At 41.3% G+C, this 16,991-nt stretch overlaps 1 protein-coding gene across 4 annotated transcripts in view; it reads left to right on the top strand.

Annotated features, from left to right (window-relative positions):
* The window catches only part of si:ch211-196i2.1 (collagen alpha-1(I) chain), a 137,171-nt gene that overhangs the window by 105,427 nt on the left and 14,753 nt on the right, over positions 1 to 16,991 (top strand). For all 4 annotated transcript variants that reach the window (XM_035991588.1, XM_031277561.2, XM_035991589.1 and 1 more), the window contains 22 exons: positions 2,493 to 2,546; positions 2,829 to 2,882; positions 5,025 to 5,069; positions 5,412 to 5,456; positions 6,355 to 6,462; positions 6,617 to 6,670; positions 6,773 to 6,826; positions 7,783 to 7,836; positions 8,055 to 8,162; positions 9,620 to 9,673; positions 9,821 to 9,928; positions 10,728 to 10,781; positions 11,004 to 11,057; positions 11,327 to 11,380; positions 11,479 to 11,532; positions 14,618 to 14,725; positions 14,904 to 14,957; positions 15,087 to 15,140; positions 15,732 to 15,785; positions 16,288 to 16,341; positions 16,748 to 16,801; positions 16,889 to 16,942. In XM_035991588.1, the coding sequence (XP_035847481.1) occupies positions 2,493 to 2,546; positions 2,829 to 2,882; positions 5,025 to 5,069; positions 5,412 to 5,456; positions 6,355 to 6,462; positions 6,617 to 6,670; positions 6,773 to 6,826; positions 7,783 to 7,836; positions 8,055 to 8,162; positions 9,620 to 9,673; positions 9,821 to 9,928; positions 10,728 to 10,781; positions 11,004 to 11,057; positions 11,327 to 11,380; positions 11,479 to 11,532; positions 14,618 to 14,725; positions 14,904 to 14,957; positions 15,087 to 15,140; positions 15,732 to 15,785; positions 16,288 to 16,341; positions 16,748 to 16,801; positions 16,889 to 16,942 (1,386 nt within the window). The remainder of the gene's footprint in view (positions 1 to 2,492; positions 2,547 to 2,828; positions 2,883 to 5,024; positions 5,070 to 5,411; positions 5,457 to 6,354; positions 6,463 to 6,616; positions 6,671 to 6,772; positions 6,827 to 7,782; positions 7,837 to 8,054; positions 8,163 to 9,619; positions 9,674 to 9,820; positions 9,929 to 10,727; positions 10,782 to 11,003; positions 11,058 to 11,326; positions 11,381 to 11,478; positions 11,533 to 14,617; positions 14,726 to 14,903; positions 14,958 to 15,086; positions 15,141 to 15,731; positions 15,786 to 16,287; positions 16,342 to 16,747; positions 16,802 to 16,888; positions 16,943 to 16,991) is intronic.

The raw sequence follows: 16,991 nt of genomic DNA, 5'->3' as shown, positions 1-16,991 counted from the left end.
TACATTATAAAGTTGTAGACCATGTAGAAATTTTGTTCAGGGACCGCTTGTTGTACTGATGCATGTGTTGAGTGAAGAGTTTGTGAGATATTTCACAGAGTAATGGGTGTGCAGAGATTTATGCAGAATGCAAATATGATAACATTTCATGTAAGTTCAATGTTAATTTTCTTGCAATTTGTCACAGCAATGGGGTTAACACCTTTGCATGCGCCATATCCATGTCACATTCTCATAGGGGCTGAGCCCCCCTAAAGGTCTGATTCTAGAATCGTCCCTGCTGCTACTTCATACTTGTACTCCACTAAACCTCAGAAGGAAATGTTGTAATGTTTACTGTAATGTTTATCTGACAGCTTTTGCTTCATTGCTTCACGCTGGGCTTGTTTCTGCATCAGCTCATTTAGTATCGGACACAATTAAAACTATTGAGGAAATATTTTCCTTTGACATTGGTCCAGTATTAAACAAGCTACAATGTAAGTTAATAGGACAATTGTCCAGCTTGTATTTACGTTCATAAAAGTGCTCGTTTTGCCGCTGACAGGCTCAGATTAATATTTTAAGTGTCTGACAACATTATGGAAAGTATTTCTAAGGAGGTCGACCTTTCTGTTAAAGAGTAAGATCCTTTTTTTAAAACATAAAAAGTCCGCGAAATTGCGTTCGCTAAACCCACCAGACCCACTTTACTCATGTAAATAAACAGTAATTTTAGCATCGTAAAATGGCCATTCTAGAACATCTCTGAGCTCTGAGGCTTGCTCTGGCTGTCTTGAGCCTGTGCGTGTAGGGTGCACGACTATTTCATTCCAATTTCAGGTCTGTCAGTCACAGTGAAAACCGGGGACATTTCCGGGGACAGCTCCAGCCGGGGACAGGTCACCGAAACCGGGGACTGTCCCCGGAAACCGGGGACGTCTGGTCACCCTAATGTTTAAGCCACCTACTAGCTAACGGTAGGGTTACCTGCTGCCAAGTGTAATGTTAACTAGCGTCACGTGCAGTGATGCTTCTGTTGCCTGTAACAACATCGATACCGCTGTTATTTGTACGCTAAATGTGAAGCTACAGCCAGCAGGTGGTTAGCCTAGCTTAACATAAAACGGAAAGCAGGGGCAAACGGTTAGCTTAGGTTTGTACAAGAGTAAAAAAAGTACACCTACCTACACCTCTAAAGCTCACTAATGAACATATTATCTCAGTTGTTTAATCCATGCAAAAAAATAAATGTAAAAATGTGAACTTTCACTGGGAGTTATATGCTGGAACTAGCCAGATTAGCTGTTTATCCCACTTTTCAGTCTGCTAGCTCTAGCTACTTAGCGTATTGGACTAAATACAATAATAACACTGAAATTTCCCAATTTGGAATCAATAAAGTCTATCTAATCTAATACAAGACAACCCACATTAAAAGACAACCCCCCTCTTTTTCTAAGACTCATTTTGTAAAAAAAAAAAAAAAGTTTGGCTTTTTACCAAAAATAATTTTATTTGAATATAATGATGAATAACACATTGACTAAACTAAGGTAGGCTGTTGTTTTAACGTCTTTAAAAAAAAAGCAAAAAAACAAGAAGTCAATCTTGTTTTCAATTTCAGTATGTTTTAGATGAAATGTTCACATTTAAATTTAATAAAATGTAATCACATTTGTAAATAAATGACTTGCAGCTGCAAAAGACCACACCGGTTTTTACTCCTATCAGCTGGGAACTGGACACTGAGGGCACAAGCTCACCTAAACTGGATGGTAGAAGATTAGAAAAACGTTGCCTGGACTGATGAATCACAATTTCTGCTGCCTGATGAGGAGGAGAATATTTCCAGCAGTCCTGGTGAAACTATAGTGGACGAGCGCAAGTGCTAGTCGCTACTTAAGCAGCGGCGGTGAAGTCTCCATAGCACCTGCTAGCAGCAAACGATGCAAAACAGTAAAGGAGATATGACCCGAGTTACTGCTTTTAATAATAAATATTGTTTAGGAGTAAACCTGCCTCCTGCGTAAACTGGCCGTAGCTGCTACTCTATTTTAACGTGGGCCATAATGGTGGTCCTTAGAGAGCCTAATATTTTCTGAAGTGGTACATGGTGAAGAAAGTTTGAGAACCACTGCAATAGAGCAGGTTTGGGATGTGGTGGAACGGGAGATGCACAACATGGATGTGCAGCCGACAAATCTGCAGCAACTATGTGATGCTATCTTGTCTACTGTACAAGGAATGTTTCCAGCACTTTTGTAGAATCAATAAGACAAAGAATCCAGGCTGTTCTGGGGGCAAAATGGGTCCTAGCCAGTATTTGAAAGGTGTACCTGATTCCCAAAAAAAGTCAAACTTCTTCCATACAATTCAGATTTTTCTGTAAGGTGTGACAAATATGAGTCACTACAATATTCTGGCAAATGTATTGTGGTGCTGGATGAGCCTTTGTGACAGTAGCTGATGATAAATAAAATTCTTCCATCTGTTGTTCCTTCTACTATCAGGGTGTCCAGGGGAACGTGGGCATGCGTGGGCCTCCCGGGTTTGTAGGAGAACGGGTAAGGTTTTTTTGGCTCTCTCACCTATCTCAAGTGTAAAAGCCTTGTAAAAAAGCGTTTGCTGATTGTAGAAAGGACCAGAAAAAGGCATCTCAAACACGTGAGACCAGTCCAAAATGGAGCTCAGAGAGTCAAAAGCTATTTTTAGAAGGGAAGTTGTGTGTTAATAGAAGAAGGAAATTGACATTCTGACATTTTCACAGATTTTCTTTTGTTAATGTAGGTGAGTGCACACCATTAACTGCGAGAAATAACACAACTTGTTCTTTTTCTCTGCACCAGGGTGAGCCAGGTTTACGAGGTTTACCTGGGCCTGTTGGGAAGCCAGGACCTGCAGTAAGTGTCTGTAGTTTTTAATTTTCCTTTTTATTTCCTTTCTTTTGACCCATGGGAACCATCAGGGGTATATGAGAGTAGGGCAGATATTGCTCAGAGGATTTGATTTGGACAGCAGCTATGAGGGTTTGGTAAATAAAGGTAAACCACTGAAGTGTGCAGCTGTTGTGCAGGGACTGGCTATTCATGAAGGCAAACAGGTCGCAGTGATTGATTTTGTTGGAGCCACTGGTGGCAAATCTAATGGCAGAGAGATAGAGGACAAATACATTGCTTCATGCACTGCCCTCCAGCATGTCCCCTGCAGTCTAATGCCAGGTGACAACCTCAATGACAAAGCAGTTCTCTACACGTCGCAGCTCTGTTCCACTGTGCAGTGTTTAGCAGTGGAGTAGACAAAATATGAAAATGACACAATAGAAAATGCAGTACACAACAAAAAAAGCACTTTTTACACTTCCGGGATTGCTCCGGTGCCACAGGAAATTCCGCCGGGTGCATGTATTTTCCATTTCCTTCCGCTTTCTTTGTGTTGGAATTTTAAATTCGGTGGATTTATGAGGACTGTTTTTGACTGCTCCTCAGATCTCTGCAGGGTAAATTGAGACAGCTAACCAGACTATCTGTCCAATCTGAGTTTTCTCTCGCACGGCTATTTTGCAGCGGTTCTGTCCGGAGCTTAGCACCGCCCTTGACGATTCTGATTGGTTTAAAGAAATGCCATCCTCCCATCACCGAGTGCTATGTGGAGTAGCCAGACCTTCCTTAAGGGCGCTTTGGAGGAGGCAAAGCGAGACTAGTAAAACAGTAACCTAGAAATCCCAAAAATAATCTAAACAAAACTTTTCACCTACCATAGAAACCACTTCTAATCACCTAATCGGTGCTTACTGGCTGACACACACACACACACACACACACACACACACACTTCTACAGTATGCATGACAACTTTTGTTGTTCTTTCGATAATCAGACAAACTCTTTCCCTTGACTGGACTGATGGTTTTCCCTCTGCTCTGCCAAAGTTGTATATGAAGCTGAAAGATCAAAGTTTCTTCTTAAAACCTGTCAAAGTTTCTGCACCCTATAGATCAGTCTCTTTCAGTTGGTTAAATTTGGGAATAAGAAAGCCCCTCTTGCATGGAAAGAGTAACTTTCAAAAATGGAAGTAGGACTGTTCACTTCTTGTCCACAGTCCTTCCTGTTGTGTCATTGGACACACTTTGTGCTCACTCGCATGGTTGCTGTGGGCGGGACTGTTGAGCTCTATTAAGGTCCCATGAGGTCCACCGGAAGGGGCGTGACTTCGGCTCTCTATATATGTTCACCATCCGATTTGTTAGAAAAAAAACTTTCCTTTTGGTATAGGTCTAGGTAAGGTGTAGGAGAAAGCTAATAGCAGATGCAGCCGTAACGCTTCTGGGCTCGATAACAATATATGTTTATAATAATAATAATGTTTAATCCCATCCACCATGCTCCCTTCACCTAGCAACCAGCAAAAAAAACTATCTGTAGATGAAGAAAGGATATTTTACATTGTTGTTGGATGTTTATGTTCAGCACTTTGGAGAATAATAACTGACTGCATTAGGACACATAATGCATCACCAAAGGGATAACTTCAAACATTACACATTACACATCAGTACAAGACAAAGATGCCCAACAACCCCTTCCTTTTAGCTACATTTGATCAAACTGCAGCAGACGAGCATAACTGTTTGTGGGTTTACAAGGGAACTCCGCAGGGCTCGTTTACTCTAAGCCTGTATATGTTACGAAGTATGCAGGTAAGTAGAAAGTAAAGAGCAGACAATAAAATGTGTCTAAACAGCATCGAAAAGAACCATTTTAAAGAAGATTCAGAATACCATAGCCAAAGAAGCCCTTCTAGTTAAGTAACCTCACAAATCACTTGAAATGTTTTCTTCATTTTTATTGTATATTTAGCATAATTTAGTTCCTCCAACAACAGAAACTTTTTTTGTCATGCGGGTGTGGAAATGTTCAGAGATGTGGGTAAAAATAAAACACCTTTTTGAGCTTACACAAAAAACATCTTTCTCATTTCCTCACACAGCGCTCAGACAGAAGTGTTAGCAGTTAGCGTGTTCTGACTTTGTTTTTCTTTGTCAGGGACTGCCAGGTCCTTCTGGAGACAAGGGGCCCCGGGGACCTCAGGTGAGAGAAAGCTTTAATTGGAGAGTTTGTGCTCTAAATAAGAGAGAACTAAATATTTTGCTTCTCCCACATGTTGATGGACTTAGACTGAAATGCAAGTGGCTTTTTTTTAAATCATTTAACTATGACTCTGTATCACACAGTGGAAATAGGACAACAACAGACACAGTTAAAAGCTGTACATTAGATTCATCTTTTAAAATACAGTATGTGAAATGCTGAGATCCAGTCTGAAGTATCTAATGAATCCACTGGGAAACAGAACCCTCAGATCATGGCTTTTAATGTTCTCTTTCCTAATCAACCAGTTACTTAAAGTGGAACTTGTGTTGTTTCTCACAGGGTCGCCCTGGAGACGAAGGATCCAAAGGGATACAGGGCCCACCTGTAAGTTTTATAAGTCGAGCAGTTCATAGGACTGTATTTGTTTTACAACGGAACATCATTGTGTGTTACAGAGCTGTTGTGTTTAAACTTAAGTGACATTTTAATTGGACACAGTGTTTGTCTTTGGTAATTTGACTCATCATGAAGAGAGATGATGTGCAGGGCACGGGGGTCTGTCAAGCAGCAGGGTCAAAGACGCCTGTCAACAGCTGCTGTTGCCTGTGAACAAAACAAAAAGCTGTTATTCAGGGTTCTTTATATTGCCTCAACCAGTCCGGTATTTATGCTTGAAACTTAAATATAAACAATTAAGCAACAATCAGTTTAATTGAGGAGGAACTCAATTAATCATGAAATACTCGGAGCCCACTGCTCCTAAATTGGATGATTAAATGGTTAGTTATAACTGATGCCAATAATGCATTACTCGCATCGCAGTCCATGAACCAATCATCACATAATCTGTCAAATATCAGCCCTCGTTCTCTGACTGGGTCCTTGTTGTTGTGGACCACTAATTTATAAAAAACTAATTAACCTGTTTGTGCATCTGGCTGTGTATGTGTCCATTTGTTTGCATGTGCGCTGACATGCATCTGTCAACTGCCTCTTTAAATTTAAATTGACGGTGGCCGGTTTGGCTCAGTGGGTAGAGCAGGCGCACATGTACTAAGAGGTTTATGCCTCGACGCAGAGGTCCAGGGTTCGAATCCGACCTGTGACGATTTCCTGCATGTCTTCCCTCACCTAGCTGTCCTGTCAAAAATGAAAGGCGGAGAAACCCAAAAAATAATCGTTAAAAAAAAAAAAAACTGCATAGCAATGGGACACGGATTCAACCCCAGATTGCATTATAATATTTTGACAAAAACAAAAATAGGCTTAATCTCTATTCTAGGGCCCTCCAGGTCTCCCAGGTGGTGATGGAGCAGCTGGAAAACCTGGACCTAGGGGAAGCCAAGGGCCCCCAGGAACTCCAGGGCCACAAGGGCCAGCAGGAATCCCAGTGAGTGGGTACCTACCATCAACTGCTGCTTTTACTTTGTATACTACAGACTCCTTATAGTCTGTAAAGTCATCAATATTTTCACTACATACAAGTGTCTGAACACATGAAACCTGTTATTTGACTACTGTACATGTTTGTTGGATGTCCTCAGGGCCCACAGGGTGCTGCTGGGATGTTAGGGGCAGCAGGGGAAAGAGGAGACAAGGTAAACTACATGGCATATAAGAATCTTATTGTGAGAGTTTTGTCTGTGAAACCTTCATTCATGTTCAGTTAATGATACTGAGACTAATGCTGTAACCTCCAGGGTTTACCTGGCTTGCTTGGTGATGCTGGCCCCACCGGACAAGACGGACAACAGGTGGGTTTACTTTTAGAGTGAAGTGAAGAGAAGCAATTTTTTTTCATATATCCAATTTCAAAATAAATGATGTCTTCACCTGCCCTACCTTTTCTAGCACTCATTTTTATTCTAAACATAATAGAATAATAGTCAAGTATTATTGGAATGAAAATTAAGTTATAAGTGCCTTATAGAACAGCAGAGAACATACTATAGAATACAACACTATAAATTACAAACGGCACAGAACTAGTAGATTACGAAACAGCAACAAGATAGGCTGCATCATGGTCTGCATTTTCTAAAGTTGATGCTTACACTAATTTACAGCAGAACAAACCATATAATTCATATGATCGAGCAATATAACACCAGTGTAAATTCTGCATGAATGCGCCTGTGGATCATAGACTGTAAAAATAAGCTGTGGATGTACTGCACGCTGTTTCCATAGAGCCTATTTAAAGTTATGTTTAGCGGTGCCTCTAAACTTTTATCTGAGGCGAAGGCAGGCAGTTAAGTCAGGATACTTTATAGGAAATCACGTATATGTTTATCCTTCAAGTTTACCATATTTTTTTTTATATGGAACTACAACAGAATAATGCATCCACAAGTACATTGACGGAAACTTAGTTATTTTTATCAGTTTATTTTGAAAGTTCTTCACTGGGGGGGCGGGGCTGCAGTCGCCTCACCCCACTTCCTGTGCAAATGCATGAAGGTGATCAGTAACTTCTCATACTCCTGTTGTATTTTGAGAATCTAACATTTCTTTTTAAATGGACTGAAACTGAGAAAAGAGAGTTAATAGGATCAGGGCAAAGTCTCATCACCTTTACACAACTTTTTTTTTACATGATGTTTTTTTGGATCAAACATCACCAATGTGTTCTTCTACATTAACTGTGTATGAGGACAACAGAGGACTTTTCATTGTCGGGTAATGATTGTTTTGACTTTTGACTCATCAGGGTCTCCCTGGCCAAACAGGAAATGAAGGCCCACCTGGACAGAAAGGAGATCAAGTGAGTGATCGCAGCAGCATCATTCCTGAGTCTTTACATCATTGATTCTCTATGCCACAGACAGCTTAAGAAATCACTTAAAGGCTGTTTGTTTTGTACAACTTGAGGCCAGGTTGACTTTGTCTCATGGTGTGGGACATTCTGCAGCCTCAGGTTTGAGGGAATAAAACCCTGTGTGTGTCTGATTCCCATTCTGCTTGTGTCGCCGTGTTTGACAGGGGGACCAAGGGTCTTGTGGGAAACTTGGTCCTCCAGGGTCTCCAGGAGAGAGAGGACATGAGGGCCCAAAAGGCTTACAGGGACCATCTGGACAAGTGGGAGGAGAGGTAGGTGCATTTATCCGCTGTTTATACAAAGATGATCTTCACTTGAAATGATGACAGACGTTCTCACTCGTGTTCAACTGCTGTCTCATAAATGACAGAGCAGCTCCACAGGAGGGGATTTTCCAATTCAGTGAAGAATTTAAGGACCTCATCTCATCACCGTTACCTCCACCTTGTTTACTTTACAGCATCACACAAACAGCCTGCTGTCCAAAGTGTGTTATGGTGAACAGATCTGTAGTTCATGCTAGCATTACAGATTATGGTCAGGCTGAAATGTCCAAAAGTATTCCAGGTGCTCCATGAAAGGTGTTAAACCACCATCACTGTTGCATAAAGTGGAAATTAGATTGCCCCGATAATGCGATGATGGCAGTGCTCGACTCAGATTCCTTTGTGGCTTTTCAAATGTTGATTATACAACAGTAAAATGAGCAAAGAGCTGGCACAGCTTGGAATATCTGTGATACCTTCAACAGCTTGATTTAATGTGTGTTCAACAACATGAAATTGTACCAACTTTGAGAGCATCTGAAGACAAAACATTTACGGAGTCCAACAGAGTGCTAGTAGAGTGTGTCATTGCTTTTTAAAGTCCTTATCAGTATTTTTAACACAAATGTTCAGTTTTTCATTGAATGTAAAAGCTTCCTTGAAAAACTTGGATTAAAATAAACAAGCAAAAAGAAGCAAAATACCAGAGAAAAATAGATCAGATGAGTCTCCTGGTCAATGCGTGAGAGTTTTCAGCCCTGGCATTGTCCAGAGCAACAAAATCACCCACCATGCCTCATCATGTCAATTCAACATTAAGAATAATATAGCCTGTTTTTTCCTGCTTTGCATCAGGATTCTTTAACTTTGGGGGCATGAAACCCAATGCCCCCATAGATAGCACCTGTGGGTAAGAAAGTTCAGGCCAATTTATGTTTGCGTTAAATCGACGCTGTGGGTACGTACGTAGGTACGTAGATATACAGACCCTACGCCATAGCCTGACGTGCACCTCTCAAAAAATGTAACAACACGACGCGGTGAAGCAAACCGCAACAACTGTGATTGTTCCGCTCGGCCGTTTCTTGGTAGCGTTGCATTTCCCCCGACTCATTTCCTGGTTCTCCTTCTCCGTAAACAACATAAAATCAAGGAGAGGGTTAACTTTTCCTGCTCCAGATTTTCCACTGTGGTCAGACAGCACAGGGGAGACACTTTGTTTCTCTCACTATGACTCTAGAGTCGGTACTCGCTCCGAAGCTAATCCCGTCACTCTCTCTACCACGCACTCCCTACGCACACACACTGCCATTCTCTTAAAGAGATCGACGCACACACCAACGCACAAGTGTTAACCTCAAGCCACTTATGTAGGCTACAGCGAAAGCTCTGCGTGGAGCCTCCGCAGAACCATAAATCCCGCTTTACTCAACTCCAGACTCCTTTTCCTCCCTCCTCTGCAGGGTGATGTCGGGCATCCTGGTGAACCTGGAGATCCTGGATCCGAAGGGGATAAGGTACATTAACTACTCTCCTTTAGTTTGTTGGAATTGGTGAGAGTTAAAGTGTCTTGTGTTCACGTCTCTAATGAGGAGGATGATTGTGTTGCTCTGACTCTAAATGATCTTAGCAGTTTCTGATCAGACTGTGGCTGTTGTCGGCAGGGTGAGGTGGGGCCTCCAGGTTTGTCTGGTCGAGAGGGCCCTTGGGGAGATCTGGGAGAAAACGGCGAAAGGGGCCCAAAGGGGGAAAAGGGCCACAATGGACTAATGGTGAGCACAGCTTTACTCCTTAGCAGTTGTGGGACAACTGTGTGTTTTTTTTTTTTTTGTTTTTTTTTGGGGGGTATTTTTGTTACATTTTAATCATACAATATACTCCCAACATCCCAAATGTTTGGATTTGGGCGATTGGAATAAAAACATATTCAATAGTGTTCTTTAGTAAAACATTTTATTCATGGCTGTATTTACATTTAAAGGATAAGTCCGTGGATTTCTGTATTGTTTTCTTATTGTCATTATGAAAAGACCAACACAAGCAAATGGGTAAAAACATTAAACATAGTGATCAGCTCCACTCAGCACACATATCTGGGCTTTCAGTTAATCAACCAGCATGAATTTATTTATTTATTTCAGGTTTATTTAACAGGGACAATGCACACTAAAAATACATATGAAAATGTAAAATGTGCCAGAATTAGCCAAAAGGCTATTTTACATCTGCTGTCCCTGGACAGATCGTACAATGTCACACCTAAAAAGACAAAAGGATTATAATAGTACATATAGGTTTAGCCCAATACAAGTAAAATTGACTATAAATGTAAATATTTTTTAAAATGACATGAATGAATGAAAACTTCGTAGGCATAGCACAAGTGGCACAAACAGGCAGGACAGGAAAGACAAAGTAGCAGCAAGATTTAGTGTCTACATGTAATGTTGACAGTCCCGATTACCTGTTAGCCACTTCTTTAAGATAAATTTAAAAGAAATATATGTAAATAGAATATAAAACTGATCAGTCAGATTGATGTGTAGAAACTGCTCCTGATCTCTTGAACAGGGTGAACCGGGGCTGATGGGTGAGGTGGGACCTGCAGGTCTGGCGGGGTTACAGGTGAGTTTGTTACCAGGATGCATTGATGCTACCGATGCGATGCTGCTCAGAGTAGCCTCTAAATAATAAACCTTTTAATGAACTGTTTACAGCTGGGATTGATTTTAATTGACCTATCTGACTGATTTGTTTTGTTTTTAACCTGTGTTTCCTGTCTCCACACATGTTTAAACTGAAGTCAGTGTCTATAGTGTTTCTGTGGTGTGTTTGTGCTCATTTTAGGGAGTCACAGGCTCTCGGGGACTCCCGGGGCCAGATGGACCTCAGGGCCAGAAGGTGATATTATTTTCCTTTTAGTAACAAGCCACTGTCATATGCTCAGACTGTTGTTAATTATCATCATTTAAGTACATAAAAACAGAATAAAACAATGTTTTTAACTATATTTGTCGCTGACATTTTAGAATTGCTTTATGGATATTTTGCATAACAATACAAGTTTTTTTACATACCCTACATCACCTGCAGTGTTCTGCTTGAATCAAAGTTAAATGAAGTTGAATGTCAAAGCAATGGCACTAACAGATTTCCCTCCATCTCTCCAGGGGGAGTCTGGCTCTGTGGGAATTACTGGACCTCCGGGGTCAGGAGGCCCATGGGTAATCTTTGATTCCACGTAACATTTTGCACAACATGGTCTGCAGTACAGCTATAAGAGAAAGAACTACCATTTGCTCTCTGTTTGTCTTGTACATAGGGAATAACTGGCTCTCGTGGTGTCAGAGGAGACGCAGGGGGGCTGGGACCACCTGTGAGTATCCTCGAGTATCAGAAATGTGTTCACTTTATTTGGTTTGTTTGCCATGCAGATGTACGCACAAATATTCCACAGGTTGCACTAAAGTTATCCTCACAGTCCGCATATGTCTGACCGTAATAAACCTTGTCCTGTATGTGTTGTTCTCCTGTCGTGCAGATTGCCCTGTATTGGCAGTGTTTTAGTTTTGTCCCCTGTTCTGTTCCAGCAGTGCCGTTAATGGAGGCAACATTTTTAAATACATGATTTCCCTTTTGTTCTGTTACAGCAGTTTGAATTAAGTGTTCATGGCAGGACTACACTTATAATTACTAATTACTGTGGTATTTAAGTTTTACAGGCAGCATTACTGCTGGATGAATACAAAGGACTGATTGAGTTTAGACTGCATCAGCAAGTCTTTTTTATCTTCTAACTACTGAAGCCCTGTAGCCTGACATCGTCATACTCAGATTCTAGTCAGAATAGGAGTCTGATACTGCTCCATTGGGCTGTGATTGTGGGGCGTGTTTCAACCGAACCAGGAAAGAAAATGCCTCTGCACTCAATTGGATAGACCTACAACCAATCAGAACAACGGAGACAGACGTCACAGAAGCTAGCAAGTCAAAGGCAGGCTTCGACAGAGCAAAGGCAGAGTTTCCGTGTCGAGCGGATGGGTGTGGCAATGTGTATACATACGTGATTGAGGTTCTCTGTTCCTCTTTTAAAATGAATGCGCTATAACAGACGCTGTCGGTACACGATCCGTTCTGCCTGCACGATCCGTTCTGCACATGCGCAAGATAATACTGTTTTACGTATCCATACGACCTGCACGATCTGTTCCACGCTAGCCTATGGCTAGCCTCCACCGGGAAGCTAACGTTAGTTTAGCTAACAGCTAATTCGGCTAACCGCTAGCTGACAGCTAGATTCAGTCTAAAATAACGTTAACTCAAACGTAATGGGAAAAGCAGGCTACAGCTAAATTAAGACTTCACAGTAATAACAATAAAGACAAGTATTGAGTGATTGTATTTTAAATGAGCACAAGTAAAGTAGAACTGACGTAACAGCTGTTATATATGTCAACGTTTATTTTCAAGTTTTATTTTGAGGGTCTTTTAAAGTTATTACATGCTGTCTCAGCTAGCAGTTAGCCGAATTAGCTGTTAGCTAAACTAACGTTAGCTTGGCTGTCGACCGGAAGCGTGGAACAGATCGTGCAGTGTCGTAAATCCTCGTACAACCGCGCATGCGCGAACATTTTGCGCATGTGCAGAACGGATCGTGCAGGCAGAACGGATCGTGTACCGACAGACGCAATGGCGGAATCTACACATCTCAATTCTCCAGCGGCAGCCATCTTTGTTGTAAACAAAATCAACCCAAGCGCTCTTTGGCGACGTGGTTGATTACGTTACTGTTGACCATCTGTCCATCATCGTATAAAGCCCGTCCTGACAATTTGATTGGTCCGAACAGCTGTGGTTCAAGCATAGTTGCTCCACAACGGATCAAGTCCAGACCGAACTTCCCGACCTCAAATGTGGGCGGGGCTAAGTTCGACTGGCATCCAGGCTAGAAGCCCTGATAATTAAACAAAAGTCCCAGCAATGAGATAAACATAAGAAAGTGCATCATGTCCATCTAACGGTGAAAAACCATCAGCATGGCAACGTCGATCTGTCTACCATCTACGATATTCCAATAACTATTGGATGGATTGCTATGATATACTGTATGTACAGATATTCATGGTTCCCGGAGGATGAATTCTTATGACTTTGGTAATGCCCTGAATTTTCCTCTTATGTCACCATGAGGTTGATATTTGTGGTTTTAAGTGAAATGTTTCAATAAGTATTGGATGGAATTCCATGGCACTGGGTTCATTGACTTTTTATCTAGTTCAACCAGTAGGTCAAAAGTTGTATATGTTCAATACTTTGGTTTATGACTAAAGGCCTGCAAAACTAATGACCCTCCCATCAGCCTCCGATGTACTTTGTATTTAAAGTGCCCATATTATGAAAAAAAAACACTTTTTCTGGGATTTGGGGTGTTATTTTGTGTCTCTGGTGCTTCCACATGCATACAAACTTTGAAAAAAAAACATCCATACTATTTTGAGAGAGATGCGGGTTTCTGAATGTGTCCTGTCTTCAGTCTCCGGGTGAGCTGGTCAAAATCTGCATGGCTTTCTACGTAACTAGCCGAGACAAGGGGCCTAGGGGGCTAACCGTTAGCATGCTAGCGCTAGCATGCTAGCTCGTTCTCAATGGCCACTGCTACAACACACACAAATTCACCCTAAACTACAAAATAAATTATATAGAACTACTTAGATGTCCCTGTTCTGCAGGTATTCCACACAAAGTTGGAAGTGCGGCCTCATTTAGAAGAAATCTATTGGCTAATCCTGTCTTGTACAGGCCGAAGTTGCAGAAACAGCTAGCTAGCTCATGTAATCCTTACCTAGCTACTGCGCATGTGCGACTGACAACAAATCTGTTACAGAAGTTGAGAGGTCCCACAATTATGAACCTGAAAATGAGAATAATAATGCCACTTTAATGCTCATTATCAAATGTTAGCATGCTACATTAAGATGGTAAACATGGAAAGCATTATTCCTGCTCAGCATCTAAATCAGCATGTTAGCATGCTGACGTTAGCATTTAGCTCAAAGCGCCCAGTGCTCACAGCGTCGCAGAACCGTGGCTCTGGAGTCTTGGTTTAGTTCTCTACTGTTTATCACATTAAAATAAATTACCAAAATCCACCCAAGAAGATTTTTTTTTTGTCTACTGTTGCTAAAATAACATGGAATATGTAAACAGATAACCAATAGCTGAGGATGTTGTCTTGGGTTAGATAGATGTTTGTCTGTGTGGTGCAGTATTTGATGTCTGTGGCTGCACTATTTTACATTAAACTGAAAGAAGTTTAGTTGCAGTTGAATCCAGTCTCCAAGCTTCTCGCCCTCAAAGCTGTAAAAAATCAGATTTTCAGCCCAAATGTATAACAGAAAAAAACCTTAATAACTTAGTTGTCAAGGTCATTGTGTTGCATTTTTGTGATGTCTGCATGGCAGGGTCCGGTAGGACAAGTTGGACCTCGGGGAGACCAGGGAGCTAAAGGGGAAGCTGGGCCACAGGGACTAAAGGGAGAGCCAGGAGCTCCAGGTCCACCAGGGGAACAGGTTAGTGAGGTTTTCAATCTTTACGTGTCTACTGTACTGTGGCATGTATAAAACCAAAGTGCATGTCTGCATGTTGCTACATCTTCTTGATGAAAACATTATAATGCAAAAACTAAAATCTATATTTACTATTTGCAAATATTCATAAAACACATCAATAATCTTATGACCTGTGTAGGGTGAGGATGGTCTGCCAGGAATCCAAGGTCCTCCGGCTCTGCCAGGGTTTGAGGTGAAAGCTAATCTTAACAGCTTTTGAGCAATACTTTGTCTGATGTTAATAACCAATTGCTGACGATTGCTTTTTTTCCCCCCTCAACAACTCTAACCTTGTTATTTGTCTCTTCCTACTCTTTTCCAGGGGCCTCCAGGAGAGATGGGACCCCAGGGTATCCCAGGTCCCCCAGGGGCTCCTGTAAGTGTGTACAACACAGAAACACAGTGGATGATGAAATCACATTTTGCCCTCACCAGCTGCTCTATAATTATACCATTTGTTTGGCCGTGATAACGTGTGTGTGTGTGTGTGTGTGTGTGTGTGTGTGTGTGTGTGTGTGTGTGTGTGTGTTTTCTATGTGAAAGTTATTTTAAAGCTTTAGTGCGTAACTTTTTGATATTAATGAACATCCATTACATTCAAGCCATTGCCAAATGAGTTGATACAAAGCTAATTAAGACTATCAGCTCCACAAAACTCTCTCTGTATTTCTCAGTTCACTCATGTTCAGAAGATTGTGGCGTCCGGTGACTTTCGCACGCAAAAAATCGAGTGAAGATAATGACCTCTTCTGAAGAGTCTATCATGTTTTTTTAATCCTCCGTGTCCTTCTTGGCCACTAGCATCTGTGTGGAGGAGGGGTTGGGAGGTGCGTGATCACGGAAGGCTTGTATCATGTGGACGCGCTGGCAGTTTTGTTGTCATTACTTAGAATTCCTCATGGGGGAGACAGAAACTAAACACTATAGCTTTAACAGCAAAATTATTTAAAAAAAACTATTATTGCAGGGAGTAAAAGGAAGAGCAGGACCTGAGGGGAACCAGGGCATATCAGGGGAGAAGGTAAGAGCCTCATATTCCAGTGTTTTTTTTGTCCCAATACATCTGAATACGTAATTTGACATGTTTTATACATTCTAGTTTTCCAAAACATCTAAAGTTGGAATTCATTTTGGATTTTATTCTACTTAATTTCAACATACAGTAATTTACGTAATTCACGAAGTCATTGAAACACGTAACCACGAAATGGAATCAAGTTAGAGGAATAGTTCAATATTTTGGGAAATTCATTCATTCTTCTGAGAGTTAGATAGATTGGAAGCTAGCTAGCTTAGCTTAGCATAGCATCAAGACTGGAAAGAATGGATTGAATTTTCACTTAAATTTGAAAAGAAAATGTTTTTTATCTTGTGTTCTACTAACCAGTACAGACAGCTCCTTTTTTCAATTTTGCTATATAAAAATAACGGCAGCAGCTAAATGTCTCCCTCTCCAGTTGGAAGTTTTTTCAGAAAGATCCAAATTAGTTTTCCCCCACTCAGTTTATGTTTTACCCCTACAGGGAGACGATGGCGAGAATGGATCACCAGGGAAGCCGGGTCATGTTGGAAAGAGGGTAAGAGCTCTCTGTTTCAGTCTTGAGAACATTTAGCAGGTGGAATGCAGTTCTAAATAATGTAAAGATAATGTTGTGATGAATCCAAGAAGGTCAATATGCAGGTATTAGCTCTCTTTGTAAAAGTAATGCTATTACTTTTTTACGACTTTTGAAAAAAAATAAACAAAGAGCCTTTGTGTGGTGTTGAAAACGGGACTTTACATGCAGATAGTAATGTGTGTGTGTGTGTGTGTGTGTGTGTGTGTGTGTGTGTGAGTGAATGGGATGGAAGGGAGGATGGCCAGAAGTAGCCACTCTGACAGCCACTGCATGTACAGATGCATATATAAAACATGAGGTTGTTTGGTGCTGAGCCCTCTTGCTTTCCTTTGCCAAATTAAAAAACATTGCAAACTCTTCACAGGGGAAACGGGGGAAGGCCGGAGTCAGAGGGACCAGGGGAGACAGAGGACCCAAGGTGGGATATATGGTAACAAGGCCAAGGGCTTTACGTCTGGTTTAATATAGTGTATGAGCCAACAGTAGATTGTGTTTTGCCTTTCAGGGCCAAAAGGGAGACTCAGGGCTGGTCGGCCTCCCTGGGTGGCCAGGGCTCATCGTAAGTCAATTCATTTGTTCACTTAACATCTGTTTTTATGTCATAGATG

The sequence above is a fragment of the Sander lucioperca genome, chromosome 14, assembly GCF_008315115.2.
Source record: "Sander lucioperca isolate FBNREF2018 chromosome 14, SLUC_FBN_1.2, whole genome shotgun sequence".
NCBI lineage: Eukaryota > Metazoa > Chordata > Actinopteri > Perciformes > Percidae > Sander > Sander lucioperca.
Note: the sequence above shows the minus strand (reverse complement) of the source record. Positions and strands in the feature narration are given on the sequence as shown.